Raw genomic sequence first — 15,292 nt, 5'->3', positions numbered from 1 at the left:
CTGCTTCTGCGTGGACTGTCTGAACACCTTGGTGGGACGGGGCACGGCGGAAGCTGCCCGGAAGGAAGAGCCTTGGAGCTGCTACGTGTGTCGGCCGCAACAGCGCTACGGCGTCCTGCAGCGACGGCAGGATTGGAACACGCGCCTGAAGGAGTTTTTCACCAGCGAGGAAGGGCAAGAATATGTAAGGAAGGGGATGGAGACATTTTGGGGGGGCAGGGTGGGAGGACAAGCTCAGCTGCCCCCCTCCAGCCGTCAAAAACAGGCTGTTCCCCCCCCTCCCGGCCAGCTTTTCCAGAAAGTCAACGCATCAGAGCAAAGTCCGTCACAAAACCCAAGCGGGAAATCGTAAGGGATCGTCTTCGCCCTGCCTCCTGAGGAATAAATCGATTACTTGTTTTAGAGATTTTGTACGACGTCAGTCCCCAAAGTGCTTTTTCCAAAGGCAACTAATTGGGCTATTGTTTTTCCTTAAGATGTTCGCTTCTCATCCTTGAAGCTTCTTCGGTTCTGACTGAATGGCGGAGGATGGAAGGATTTGCGTTCCTTGGCAGTCATCTGGTCATTGGTACTCCTTCTGAGAGCCATTGAGGCCACTTGGGGCTTTTTCTGCAAATGGGTCCGGAGCCTTCGTGGAACCCCTGACAGGGCTGTTTTTAACGGGTGTGGAATAAACCATTCGCTAAATGAGTGGCTGTAAGTCAAGGACTACCTGAAAGGGCCCTTGGTGCTCTCTGAGCTTGCCTGTTTTCTTGCAGATGTTTCTGTCAAGGCTGACAGAGGAAGCCACTAGAATCTAAACCAACAGCAAACAGCAGTCCTGACTAGCACTTATGATGTCCCCTGGTTTGGGTCAGGAAGGGTCTGCAAGAAAACAGCCAAGCTCAGAGAGCAGTTGTTCTCCTTCTCCTCTTCCCCCTCCCTTCTGGCACTGATGACGTTCTCTAGTTGGGTCATGAAACGTCTGCCAGAAAACAGCCAAGCTCAGAGAGCACCCAGGACACCACAGTTCCTCCTCCTCCTCCTCCTCCTCCTCCTCCTCCTCCTCCTCCTCCTCCTCCTCCTCCTCCTCCTCCCTTCTAGCACTGATGATGTTCTCTAGTTGGGTCATGAAACGTCTGCAAGGAAACTACAAGGCTCAGAGAGCATCAAGGACCCCAGAGTCTTCCTCCTACTCCTTTTTTTCTCCTTCTCCTCTTCCTCCTCCTCCTCACCCCTCCAAACTTCTCTCTTCTAGCACTGATGATGTCCCCTAGTTTGGGTCAGGAAGGGTCTGCGAGAAAACAATAAAGCTCAGAGAACACCAAGGACCCCACAGTCCTCCTCCTCCTCCTCCACCCCCCTTCCAGCACTGATGATGTTCCCTAGTTGGGTAATGAAACATCTCCAAGAAAACAGCCAAGCTCAGAGAGCACCAGGGAATCCATAGTTGTCCTCCTCCTCCTCCCTTCTAGCACTGATGATGTTCTCTAGTTGGGTCATGAAACGTCTGCAAGAAAACCACAAAAACTCAGAAAGCAGCAAGGACCCTACAGTCCTCCTCCTCCTCACCCCTCCAAACCCCTCTCTTCTAGCACTGATGATGTCCCCTAGTTTGGGTCATGAAACGTCTGCAAGAAAACAAACCAGCACAGAGAGCAGTTGTTCTCCTCCTCCTCCTCCTCCTCCTCCTCCTCCTCCTCCTCCTCCTCCTTTCTAACACTCATGATGTCCCCTAGTTTTGGTCAGGAAGGGTCTGCAAGAAAACCACCCAGCTCAGAGAGCACCCAGGACCCCACAGTCCTCCTCCTCCTCCTCCCTTCTAGCACTGATGATGTTCCCTAGTTGGATCATGAAACGTCTGCAAGAAAACTGCCCAGCTCAGAGAGCATCAAGGACCCCACAGTTCTCCTCTTTCTCCTTCTCTTTTTCCTCCTCCTCCTCCTCCTCTTCTCTTTTAGCAAGGATGGCGTTCTCTAGTTGGGTCATGAAACGTCTGCAAGCAAGCAAGCTCAGAGAGCACCAAGGACCCCTCACATCAATCCTGAGCTACAAATATTCTCCTTTATTAGCGAGGGCTGCCTATACCCGGCGAAGGGGGTGCAGGCAACTCCCCTCTTTCCGCCTGGGCTGGGGGAAAAAAATCTTCAAGGAAACAAGCAAAGCCCAGTTGCCTTTTGGAAAAAGCACTTTTGGGAGCATCCGTGACCTGCATGGAGGAGCATCTCCGGAGGGCAGACCTATAGAATGAATCCATCAGACAATGCTCGTTGCTATCAAGGAGTCCGTGTGAAAAAGCCCCTTGTGATGGTTTTTTGTGGGTATTTTCCCGCTTTATTTTTCCAGCTGAGGCTGTGGTTCCCTTTTGGAGAGTTGAGCTGCCTGTCCCTCGCTTCCACAAGTGCAGGTGGTTCTCAACTTACAACCATTCACTTAGCGACCGTTCCAAGTTACGATGGTACCGGGGGAAAAAAATGACTTGTGACTGTTTTTCACACTAATGGCTGTTGCATCGTCCCCCGTGGTCATGCGATCAAAATTCGGCCACTTGGCCACCGGTTCATATTTACGACAGTTGCAGTATCTCCCCCCCCCCCCCGCCCCTGGGGTCACCGTGATCCCCTTTTGCGACCTTCTGACAAGCAAAGTCAGAAGAGGCAAGCCGGATTCGCTTAGCGACCGTGTTGCTAACTTAACGACTGGAGCGGTTCTCTTTAACAATGATGGCAAGAAGACTGTCCTGCTTAGCCACAGCAATTTGGGGCACAGTTGTGAGTTTTACAACCTGTAGTTCTTTTGCCCTGCGTGCTGAACCACAGCTTAAAGTCACTTAATGACTGCAAGGGAGAGAAGTGCGAGGGAGGGAGAAAGGCAGAGAGAGAGAAAGACGGAGGGAGAAAGGGAAAAAGGGAGAGGAAGAGAAGTGGGAGAGAGCGAGAAAGGCAGAGAGAGGGAGTCAGGATTGTGGTTGTTCAACAAGCTGGTCCCTTTGGTGTCTTGCTTAATGACTGCAACGCCTTACAATCTAAATTCCAGGCCCAGGAATGGTTGTAAGCCGAGGACTGCCGGTATTCTATTTCCCCCCTGAATCAGAGCAGCATCAGTGAAGTGAATAATCGTCTACGCTTACAAGAGTGACAGAAGGCTAACTAGGGGTGTGTGTGTGATAAACTGACATACCTACCAGTTGCTGGGGTGGGTTTGTGTGTGTCTCCCACATGCTGTATTTTTTTCTCCCCCCCCTCCCCCCCATCCTATCACAGGAGGCACCCAAAATCTACCCGGCCATCCCAGCTGCAAAACGGAAGGCCATCCGCGTGCTGTCTCTCTTCGATGGCATCGCTACAGGTGAGGGCTTGCACAGGTGTAACGGATTATTATTATTATAGGTAGGTTTGGAGGTCATGAAGAGAGAGAGGGAGGGAGAGAGAGAGAGAGAGAGAGAGGGAGAGGGAGAGGGAGAGGGAGAGAGAGAGATGCCAGTTGATGCTCCCCAGACAGGGAATTCAAATCCTTCTGTCCCAGACACGACACCGGAGGGCAAAAATCCCCAAAACTCATATTTATTTTGGCCATGTTATGCAAAGGGATTCACTGCAGAAAGCAATTAGGTTGGGAAGAGCCAGTGGTTAATCTGATAGTAATAATGATAATCATGATCATGATAATCATCATGATGATCATTATTATTATTAACAACAACAACAACAACAACAATAATAATAGTGAAACAGTGGACCACCTGGTAAGCTGCTGCAAGAAGATTGCACGGACTGACTACAAGCAGCGGCACGACAAAGTAGCAACAATGGTGCCTTGGAAGATCTGCAAGAAATATCATTTGCCTGTAAGCACGGACTGGTGGGATCATAAAATAGAGAAAGTCGTAGAAAATGATAAAGTTAAACTGCTCTGGGACTTCAGAATTCAAACAGACAAGCACCTGCAACATAACACCCCGGACTTAACAATTGTCGATAAGGAAGACAAAAAAGTCTGGATAGTGGTAATAGTAATATTACCAATAGTAATAGGTGCCTCGGGTGCAATCCCAAAACAACTGGAGCACCACTTGAACACTATCATTGGCATTGACAAATTCGCCATTAGTCAATTGCAAAAGGCCGCCTTACTAGGAACTGTCCTCCAAGGTCCCTTCAAGGAGAGAAGCAACCTGGAACTAAGGAGAAACTTCCTGACAGAACAATTGACCAGTGGAACCACCTGCCTCCAGAAGCGGTGAATGCTCCAACACTGGAAGTTTTTAAGAAGAGACCGGACAGCCATTTGTCTGAAATGGTATAAGGTTTCCTGCCTGAGCAGGGGGTTGGACTAGATGACCCCCAAGGTCCCTTCCAAAATTATTATTATTATAGAACTTTTATTCATAAAACATGAAACTCAGTAAACTGAACACTCAAATTGACTGGCACTAATGGATGACACGGGTTGCTGCCAGCGTCCCAGGTGTCAACCAGGTATCTCCTTAAAATGTAAGATGTTCCTAGTAGCACAGTTTTTTGTAGCTTTGCTGGAGTTATTGCCAGAAGCTGCAATTTCTTGATGTATTTTGCAAAGTTTTTGGACATAGTTCCCAGTGCCCCAATGACAATGGGTATCCCTGTTACGCGTTTCATCCATAATCGCGCAGTTTCGATGGCCAGGTCGCAGTATTCCGTAATTTTTTCCAGTTCTTTTTCTTCGACTCTGGCATCTCCTGGCACAGCGATACCAATCAGCTGTACGCTTCTGTTCTCTACGACTGTGATATCCGGCGTGTTGTGTTCCAAATGGCGATCTGTCTGTATTCGGAAGTCCCGAATTATTATTGTTGAAACCTGCCTTGGATCCAGCTATTCTAAATAACTTTCGTCCTGTCTCCAACCTTCGCTTTCTTGCGAAGGTTGTTGAGAGCGTGGTGGCAGGGCAGCTCCCTTTGGTCCTGGAGGAAACTGAGTATCTGGATCTGTACCAATCGGGTTTCAGGCACGGAGACGGCATTGGTCGCGCTGGTGGATGATCTCTGGCGGGCTTGGGATAGGGGTTGTTCCTCTGTCCTGGTCCTATTAGATCTCTGCGGCTTTTGATACCATCGACCATGGTATCTTGCTGCGTCGTCTTGGGGGGTTGGGAGTGGGAGGCACCATTTTACGGTGGTTCTCCTCCTACCTCTCAGGCCATTCGCAGATGGTGTTCGCAGGAGGGCAGAGGTCAACCCCGAGACCCCTTAGTTGTGGGGTGCCCCAGGGGTCCGTCCTCTCTCCCCTCCTGTTCAACATCTATATGAAGCCGCTGGGAGAGATCATCCGTGGCTTCGGGGTGAAGTATCATCAATATGCTGATGATACCCAGCTTTTCATCTCCACCCCGAACCAATCCAGTGATGCCTTCGACGTGATGTCCCGCTGCCTGGAAGCGGTACGAATCTGGATGGGGAAGAACAGGCTTCGGCTCAACCCGGCCAAGACTGAGTGGCTTTACGTACCGGCATCTCGTTTAGTCCAAGAAGTTCCATCTTTGGTTATGGGAGGAGAGGTGTTGCCTCCCCTTGATAGGGCGCACAACTTAGCCATCCTCCTGGATTCACGGCTCAGTTTTGAAGATCATATAGGAGTTGTGGCCAGGGGGGCTTTTGCCCAGATTCGCCTGGTGCGCCAGTTGCGCCCCCTATCTGGACCGAGATGCCCTACGTACGGTCACTCACGCACTCGTAACCTCCCGTATAGATTACTGCAATGCTCTCTACATGGGGCTGCCCTTGAAGACCACCCGGAGGCTCCAGCTGGTGCAGAATGTGGCCGCGTGGGTTGTGATGGGAACATCCCAATACTCCCATATTACACCCCTCCTGCGTGAGCTGCATTGGCTACCAGTTGCCCTCCGGGTGAGATTTAAGGTGCTGGTACTTACCTTTAAAGCCCTACATGACTTAGGCCCGGGATACTTGCAGGACCGTCTGCTGCCAGGAACGAATTCCCATCGCACAGTGCGCTCACACAGAGAAGGCCTCCTCAGGGTACCGTCAGCTAGGCAATGTTGGTGGGCGACCCCCAGGGGGAGGGCCTTCTCTGTGGGAGCACCAGCCCTTTGGAACCAGCTTCCCCTTGAGCTTCGGATGGCCCCGGACCTCCGGTCCTTTCGTCGCGGCCTTAAAAACATTTCCCTTCCATCAGGCTGAGCTGGACTGACGATAGGGATTTTTAAATTTTTTTAATATTTTATCATTGGGGCTTTAGTTTAATTTTTTTTTGGTTAACATTTGTATTATTGTCTTTTATTGTTGTTAGCCATCCTGAGTCCTTCGGGAGGTAGGGCGGCATATAAGTCCCAAAAATAAATAAATAATAAATAAATAAATATACAAAAAGGGACGCGGTGGCTCAGTGGGTTAGGACGCTGAGCCTGTCAATCAGAAGGTCGGCAGTTTGGCGGGTCGAATCCCGAGCGCCGCGTAACAGAGTGAGCGCCTGTTACTTGTCCCAGCTTCTGCCAACCTAGCCATTCGAAAGCACGTAAAAACTGCAAGTAGAAAAATAGGGACCACTCCGGTGGGAAGGTAATGGCGTTCCCTGCGCCTTTGGCGTCTAGTCATGCCGGCCACATGACCACGGAGACGTCCTCGGACAAGCGCTGGCTCTTTGGCTTTGAAACGGAGATGAGCACCGGCCCTTAGAGTCGGAAACGACTAGCACGCACGTGCGGGGGAACCTTACCTTTTACCTATACCAGGGATCAGCAACCTGAAACAGTGAAAGAGCCACTCGGAACCGGTTCCCTCACAAAAGGAAAAACTGGGAGCCACAAAAAATGTGTGCACATGCGCGCACATGCACAGAACAGGGTTTGACTGAAGAGTGGAGCCAAGGCGAGATAGGCACCTACCCTGCATATTTGAATTGATTGAACTTTTTTAGTCCCACTTTTTTTTTTTTGGACTGCACATGGCAGAGGACTGGGAGCCACAGGAGATGGCTGAAAAGAGCCGCATGCGGCTCCAGAGCCACGGGTTGCAGACCTGTGACCTATACGTATAGATCAGGGGTCAGCAACCTGAAACAGTGAAAGAGCCACTCGGAACCGGTTCCCTCACAAAAGGAAAAACTGGGAGCCGCAAAAAATGTGTGCACATGCGCGTAGATGCGCGCATGCGCAGAACAGGGTTTGACTGAAGAGTGGAGCCAAGGCGAGATATGCACCTACCCTGCATATTTGAAATGATTGGTTGAACTTTTTTAGTCCCACTTTTTTTTTGACTGCACATGGCAGAGGACTGGGAGCCGCAGGAGACGGCTGAAAGAGCCACATGTGGCTCCAGAGCCACGGGTTGCAGACCTGTGGTATAGATAATATTATTATATTTGCTCATTGAGAATGTAATTGTGATGTGCTTTTTCCCCACATTGTTTCCTTATTACTGATGCCTTCAGGAAACTGGGATTGCAATGCCTGGAGAAAGGTGCTTATTCTACCATGTGAAGCCGCTGTCAGGAGTTTGGCAAGACCAACCGTAATTTCTGCTTTTCTCCACAGTCTTTCTGTCTTGCCACAGAGTTGGGCCGATTCTATTTCCTTCTCTAAAGCCAGTCTGTATATACTGGATGTCTCTTCTCCTTCCTTCTTTCGTCAGCCACATATTTTTCCTTCCTGTAACTCACTACCTTCGGTTGGCTATCCTTCCACAGGGCATGTGGAGGTAATTCTCGACTTGCAATCATTCATTGAGTGACCGTTCCCGGTTGCGAGGCCACCGGAAAAAGTGAACGGTGGCCGTTTCATGCTTGCGACCGTTGCACCATCCCCGTGGTCACGTGGTCAAAATTCGGACGCTTGGCAACCGACTCGTATTTATGACGGTTTGCAGCGTCCCGGGGTGGGTCAGGTGATCTCCTTTTGGGACCTTCTGACAAGCAAAGTCAACGGGGAAGACAGATTCACTTAACGTCCGTGTTACTAACTGAACAGCTGCAGGGATACACTTCCCAACCGTGGCGAGAATGGTCGTAAACTGGGACAAAACTCGCTTGGCAGCTGTCTTGCTAGCAATGGAAATTGTCGTAAGTCGAGGACTGCCGGTGTGTTTCCTTCCATCAATGGGTGCTGGAAAAACCCTTTGATGGAAGGAAGCATTGCAGGTTTTCCACAAGAATGTGAAGGTTGCGGATTCTTTTTCCCGCCATACGAGGCGGATATTTCCCGGGCCGGATGCTCCTCGCTGATCCCTCCCGGTGGATCCTCTTTATCTCACCTCAGGCCTTTCTGCCTTCCTAGGTTACCTGGTCCTGCGGGATCTGGGCATCCAAGTGGAGAAATACATTGCTTCCGAGATCTGTGAAGACTCCATCTCGGTGGGGACCGTGCGCCATGAAGGGAACATCAGATACGTGCGTGACGTGAGGAACATAACCAAGAGACACGTAAGGAATCTGAGGATCCGGATTCAGCGTCACAAGGCAGGGTGGTGGTGGGTTATGGTAGGAGGAGAGGGAAGAACCTGGCGGTGAAGTCAAAAGAGGGATCAGCCTAAAATCCTTTGCTAGCCACAAGCGGACTCAGTCCGTTCATTCTTCATTTCCACAGTCTTATTTCTATGGATCCTTATTTGCACTGATGATGTTCCCTAGTTTGGGTCATGAAACATCTGCAAGAAGACCAACAAGCTCGGACAGCACCAAGAACCCCAGTCCTCCTCCTCCTCCTCCTCCTCCTCCTCCTCCTCCTCCTCCTCCCCCCTTTTAGCACTGATGCTGTTCCCTAGTTGGGTCATGAAACGTCTACGAGAAAACCACCCAGGGCCTTTATTTAATTCCAAACAGGTGCTAATTGTGAGTTGAGAAGATGTCTCTGCATAGGCTCGAGTAGCAACAAATCAGTTGACCTTAATATTCTCAAAGATTTCAATGGAATTCACTTGTGGCTGTGTAGGGAACAGGAGGAGGAGGAGAAGGACAACTGTGGGGTCCTCGGTGCACTCTGAGCTTAGTGGTTTTCTTGCAGACCTTTCACGAAACATCCAGGGCAGGGGTAGGCAACCTTGGCTCTTTTGTGACCTGTGGACTTCAACTCCCAGAATTCCTCAGCCAGGCATTCCTGGCTGAGGAATTCTGGGAGTTGAAGTCCACGAGTCATAAAAGAGCCAAGGTTGCCTAAACCCTGATCTAGGGGAATAGCATCAGTGGGAAGAGGAGGGAGGAGGAGGAAAAAGGAAAGAAAGAAAGAAAGAAAGAAAGAAAGAAAGAAAGAAAGAAAGAAAGAAAGAAAGAAAGAAAGAAAGAAAGAGAAAGAAAGAAAGAAAGAAAGAAAGAAAGAAAAAGAGAAAGAAAGAAAGAAAGAAAGAAAAAAAATCAGGGTCCTGGGTGCTCTCTGAGCTGGGTGGTTTTCTTGCAGACGTTTCATGACCCAACTAAGTGACATCATCAGTACGACGAAAGAGTCGAGGAGGAGGAGGAATGGGGGAGAACTCTGGCCTCTTAAGGCCTCTCAGAGCTTGCTCATTTCCGTGCAGACGTTTCACGACAGAACTGCCGCCTGCTTCAACCACGTGTCTGTATTTTACGACGGTTTTGCCCAAACCCGGAGCTGGCTTCCGGTTTTCGGCAAAACCACCTCCCTCGCTCCTCGAACCCAGGCTTCCCGTAACAACGTCGCAGCGGCCTAACCACGGCCCGCCGAAACAGGTCATCAAATGGGGTCGGCTGGCTGGGCGCCCCCCATTTAGAGCGCAACGGCCGACAGCTTGGCTCACCTGAGCTCCGCGAGGGTTGTAACGGGAGGACCGGTTCCCTAAAGGAGGAAGCTGGCGTGGGGCGGAGGCTTGTCCCTTAACGCTGGGTCTCCCTTGCAGATTGACGAATGGGGTCCCTTCGACTTGGTGATCGGCGGAAGCCCCTGCAACGATCTGTCCATCGCCAATCCCGCCAGAAAAGGTTTGTATGGTAAGCTGAGCCGTTCGAGGTCCGTTTTCGAGTTGGCTTCGGTCCGATTTGGGACGCCGAGCTCTCCCTGATGCCTCCTTTCTCTTCCGTTCCGGCTGACAGAAGGAACCGGCCGGCTTTTCTTCGAGTTCTACCACCTTCTGAATTATACCCGCCCCAAGGCTGGAGAACACCGTCCTTTTTTCTGGCTCTTCGAAAACGTGGTTTCCATGCGGGTCAACGACAAGAGGGACATCTCCCGTTTCCTGGAGGTAAAAACTGCGGCGGGGTCCTCGGGGCTCGGAGACCAAGGAAACGGGGGGGGGGGGGGCTTTGAGGGTCTGCCGTGAACTCTTAGAAGAGTTCATGGCAGCGGAGAGGCACCTGGCGGAGATGGAAACGTCAGCCGCTAGTTGGCGGGACCAATGTGGGAGTTGTAGTCCACGCAGCTTAGGAGTGACCGAGGCTGAGAAAGGCTGCTTTATTTAGGCCATCGTGCCAATCTTGGTGGGTTTTTAAGGGGGGGGGTCCTCGTTGCGTTCTGAGCTGGGCTGTTTTCATTACCTGACTACGTAACATCATCAGGGCTAGAAGGGAGTGAGGTTTGTGGAGAGGAGGGGGAGGAGGACCGTGGGGTCCTTGGTGCTCTCTGAGGTTAGTTATGTTCTTGGAGACGTTTCATGACCCAACTAGGTAACATCATCAGTGCTGGAAGGTAGGGGGGGTTTCAGCAGGAGGAGGAGGAGGAGGAGGAGGAGGAGGAGGAGGAGGAGGAGGAGGAGAACGATGACTGTGGCGTCTTGGTGCTCTTTGAGCTTGGTTGTTTTCTTGGAGATGTTTCATGACCCAACTTGGTAACATCATCAGTGCTAGAAGGGGGGGAGGGGGAGGGGGAGGAGGAGGGCTGTGGGGTCCTTGGTGGTTTGTGAGCTGGTGGTTTTCTTGCAGACCTTTCATGACCCAACTAGGGAACATCATCAGTGTTAGAAAGAAGGAGGGGGGTTGCAGGAGGAGGAGGAGGAGGACTGTGGATTCCTAGGTGGTTCTCTGGGCTGGTTGGTTTTCTTGCAGACATTTCATGACCCAACTAGGGAGGAGGAGGAGGAGGAGGAGGAAAAAGACTGTGGGGTCCTTGTTGCTCTCTGAGCCTGGCGCTTTTCCTGCAGACCTTTCATGATCCAACTGGGTAGCACCATCAGTGCTGGGACTGGGGATTTCTCCAGCTAACTCCTTTCCGCTCTCTCCGCAGTGCAACCCAGTGATGATCGATGCTGTCAAGGTCTCTGCTGCGCACAGAGCCAGATACTTTTGGGGCAACCTGCCAGGAATGAATAGGTAAGAGAGAAGTTGGCACCGCCCGGTCTGCAACCGGCTCAGTGCGGTCCCTAGAAGACGGGGGGGAGGCTGGGGTGTCCGTTGCACACTTGTCATGTGGGGAGGGAGCAGGGGTCCCTTTCAGCAAAGCGAGGCCATCGTGCACACTCACAAAATGGCTCCTAAGCTGGGCAGGAACGAAAAAGCCGAGGATGCTCGTGATGTCTATTCGGATACTTTCCCTCAGCCAAGGGGTCTCCCTTTGTCATTCTTCTGGGCAAGTGAGGATGCCTCCTATTGAAACATTAGTTGGAAAGGGCTATTGCCCCCCCCCAAACTGCCCCCCTCTCTGTGTCTCTGTGTGTGCCTTCTCATTGCATGTGTGTATTTTTGACCTGATTTCCTGGGGAGCATTTCCTGCGCCCAACAAAATAAGAAGTGTGGTGGGAAATGGACTTCTCCGTGGTTTATTCCCCTCCTTGCAAGAATGCACATGAGGCTTTTTTGGGATACAGATAGGATGTTAGACAGTCTCTGCCTTTCTCTGTCTATCTGTCTGTCTGTCTCTCTGTCTCTCTCTCTCTCTCTGTGTGTGTGTGTATGTGTACCTTTTGGTCTGAGGTTCCTGGGTGGTCTCTGAGCCTGGGGGTTTTCTTACAGACATTTCGTGACCCATCTAGGTAATATCATCAGTGCTAGAAGGGAGGGTGGTTTGTGGAGAGGAGGAGGAGGAGGAGGAGGAGGAGAAGGATGATAATGCTGGGGTCTCTGGTGCTCTCTGAGCTTGGTGGTTTTCTTGCAGACATTTCATGACCCAACTAGGTAACGTCATCAGGGCTAGGAGGAGGAGGAGGAGGAGGAGGAGAAGCAGAAGCTTAGAGAGCACCAAGGACCTCACAGTCCTCCTCCTCCTCGCACTGATGACATTACCTAGTTGGGTCATGAAACGTCTGCAAGAAAACAACCAAGCTCAGAGAGCACCAGGGACCCTACAGTCCATTTCCTCCTCCTCTCCTCCTCCCTTCTAGCACTGATGATATTCCCTAGTTGGGTCATGAAACGTCTGAAGCCACCCAACTCAGAGAGTAGCCAGGACTCCTCATTTCAGCCCAGAGCCACAAATGCTGTCTCCTTCCTCTATCCGTACCTTGTGGTCCTCTTTTCCTGGGGGGAGCGTTCCCTGCACCGTGCAAACTTAAGTAGCCTGACTTTGGGAGGGCGTTGGGGGTGGGTGGGGGGGGGAAGAGGGCGGCGGAGGGCAGAGTGTCTGTCAACCTTTTCTCTTTGCAGGCCTGTGGTGGCCTCCAAGGGAGACAAGCTGGAGCTTCAGGACTGCCTGGAGTACAGCCGGACGGCGAAGGTAACCACGATGTCCCCAGTTTTTCTCCTCTGGGTTTAAGGATGTTGTGGGAATAGCTCTCCTTCGTGCATGCTGGTTTCATCGCTGGAAGCTTTCAAGGAGAGACTGGACTGCCCTCTGTGAGAAAGGATGTACGGTCTTCTGCTTGGGCGGGGGTTAGGCTAGATGACCTATAAGGTCCCTTTCAACTTTGTTGTTGTTATCCAGATGTTGTGAACACTGGAAGTTTTTAAGAAGAGACTGGACAGCCATTTGTCTGAATTGGTGTAAGGTTTCCTGCCTGAGCAGGGGGTTGGACTGGATGACCTCCAAGGTCCCTTCCAACTTTATCATCATCATCATCATCATTATCATTATACCAGATTTGTATAGGGCAGTGATGGCGAAACTTTTAGAGACTGTGGCCCATTGGGTGGGCGTGGCTGCAGTGGTAACGCAGTGGTAATGCCAGACTGGGTGGGACTAAAAAGTTCAATCAGTCAATTCCAACTTTGTGAGATCTTTTTTTTTCCCCCTGAGAGAAGTTGAAATTGATTGATTGAATGAACCTTTTTTTTTGCACACAGCAGCGGAGGCCTAAAGCAAAAAGGTTTTATAAAACCCAGCTGAGGGCCCAGGACTGGGGCGATGGTGTGCGTGCCCACAGAGAGGGCTCTGCGTGCCACAGGTTCACCACGGGTATAGCATCTCCTGACTGAGCAGGGGGTTGGACTAGATGACCTACAAGGCCCCTTCCAACTTTGTTGTTGTTGTTACACACACACACACACACACACACACACACACCAGACCCTACAACCGTCATAAATATGAACCGATTGGCAAGCATCTGAATTTCGATCCTGTGAGCCATGGGGGAATGCGGCCACGTTCGTAAGGGTGGAAAAAAAATGGGTCATAGAATAAAGCAATCAATTTAACCGTGGGGGAAAAATAAATAAATAAACCAAAAGTTCAGTTTTGATTCCGCGGATTCGATGGAATGTTATTATATAAATGGCTAGCGTTATCGTGTCAGAGTAAAAAGCGGAGGCTGTAGTTTTTATTATCTTCTGTTGTGCAAAGAGAGTTGCAAATGAAGGGTGCTGGGTGACCTTTGAGGTCGCTCATTTTCTTTCAGACGTTTCACATCCCGAACTAGGTAACTCCTTACTAGCTCCTTACTAGCACTGAGGATGTAATTTAGTTTGGGTCATGAAACCTTTGCAAGAAAAGAAGCAAGCTCAAAAAACACCAAGGACCCCACAGTCCTCCTCCTCCTCCTGCTCCTCCCTGCAATTCCCATTCCTTTCTAACACTGATGATGTTCCCTAGTTTGGATCACGAAAGGTCTGCAAGAAGACAAGCAGCCTCAGAGATCACCAAGGATCCTGTTCTGTACCAGCCTGCTACCGGCCCTGCAGAAAAGGCAGGGACAACCCCTTTACAAACGGCAAGAGGCTGGAATTACACCTGCCAAATTTATAGCTACAAAAACAAACAAGACACGAACCAAGAAACAGGAGCTTTAAGAAACACGAACTATCCAAGCGGTTGCCTTCAGCAAACCAGCCCTCCCCACACATTCCCCTTATATAGAGTTCAGGGCGTGGCTTCTCTCTGCCTCCTTCTGAGAAGCCCCATTGCCTTCCTCTGTTTACTCCTGATTGACTGCCTCCTGCGTCGGGCGTCCTTGAACAGGGCCAGCTGTGGGTCATCTTCATCCACGCTGTCAGGCTCACACCGCTGGGTCTCCGTGGTGACCAGGTGGGAGGGGCCTGGCTGAGGGTTCTCATCAGCAAGATCTTCAACCCCCTCAGCAAGGTCTTCAACACCCCCCTCCTCCTCCTCCGAGTCGTCCGACCCAACTGCCGAACCCACAGGCTGACCCTGAATCACAACAGATCCCTCAGGCCAGCCCTGAGTTACAAATATTCTCCTTTATTAGAAGCCAACGCCTTTCTTCCCTTCCACCCCACGCTTTTTCCTCTTCCCTTCCCTCGTCCGCCCATCGTTTCCGTTTGCTTTGTATTTTACATTCGGTTAAACTAATACAACTTTTAATAAAGAGAAAGGGATAAGGAAAGATCCCTGGGCCAACGTCTTCGCACCGCAACCGTTCTGCAAGCGGCCGTGTTTCTTCTTCTTCCTCCTCCTCCTCCTCTTCCTCTCTGCTTCTCTTCTGCAGATGAAGAAGATCCGGACCATCACCACCAAGTCCAACTCCATCCGGCAGGGGAAGGCCAAGACGCTGCCCGTCTCCATGAATGGAAAGGACGACGATTTGTGGTGCACAGAATTGGAAAGGTGAGGGGTGAGGAGGGGTGGGGAAGGAAGGGGTGGAAAACCCAACCAGTGCTGGAACGGCTCCCCAAGGGAAGAAGCTAGGACAGACTTTCTCCACCAAGGCCACTTGAAGAGGGTGGGACTTCCACTCCCGGAACCCCACAGCCACCGTGCTTTAAGAGGGGCGGGCTTCCACTCCCAGAACCCCACAGCCACCGTGCTTTAAGAGGGGTGGGCTTCCACTCCCAGAATCCCCCAGACAGCAGGGTTTAAGAGGGGTGGGCTTCCACTCCCAGAACCCCACAGCCACCATGCTTTAAGAGGGGCGGGCTTCCACTCCCAGAACCCCACAGCCACCGTGCTTTAAGAGGGGTGGGCTTCCACTCCCAGAACCCCACAGCCACCATGCTTTAAGAGGGGCGGGCTTCCACTCCCAGAACCCCACAGCCACCATGCTTTAAGA

At 51.1% G+C, this 15,292-nt stretch overlaps 1 protein-coding gene across 1 annotated transcript in view; it reads left to right on the top strand.

Annotated features, from left to right (window-relative positions):
- Window positions 1-15,292, top strand: part of DNMT3B (DNA methyltransferase 3 beta) — a gene marked incomplete at its 5' end in the record, with an annotated part of 480,157 nt that overhangs the window by 460,867 nt on the left and 3,998 nt on the right. Inside the window, 8 exons of the mRNA XM_083358221.1 lie at window positions 1-184; window positions 3,243-3,327; window positions 8,248-8,393; window positions 9,821-9,911; window positions 10,014-10,162; window positions 11,140-11,225; window positions 12,495-12,564; window positions 14,732-14,850. Coding sequence (XP_083214347.1) covers window positions 1-184; window positions 3,243-3,327; window positions 8,248-8,393; window positions 9,821-9,911; window positions 10,014-10,162; window positions 11,140-11,225; window positions 12,495-12,564; window positions 14,732-14,850 — 930 coding nt within the window. The remainder of the gene's footprint in view (window positions 185-3,242; window positions 3,328-8,247; window positions 8,394-9,820; window positions 9,912-10,013; window positions 10,163-11,139; window positions 11,226-12,494; window positions 12,565-14,731; window positions 14,851-15,292) is intronic.

Source organism: Vipera ursinii (assembly GCF_947247035.1).
Source record: "Vipera ursinii genome assembly, chromosome: 3".
Lineage (NCBI taxonomy): Eukaryota > Metazoa > Chordata > Lepidosauria > Squamata > Viperidae > Vipera > Vipera ursinii.
The sequence above is the reverse complement of the archived record's forward strand: the minus strand, read 5'-3'. Positions and strand labels throughout refer to the sequence as shown.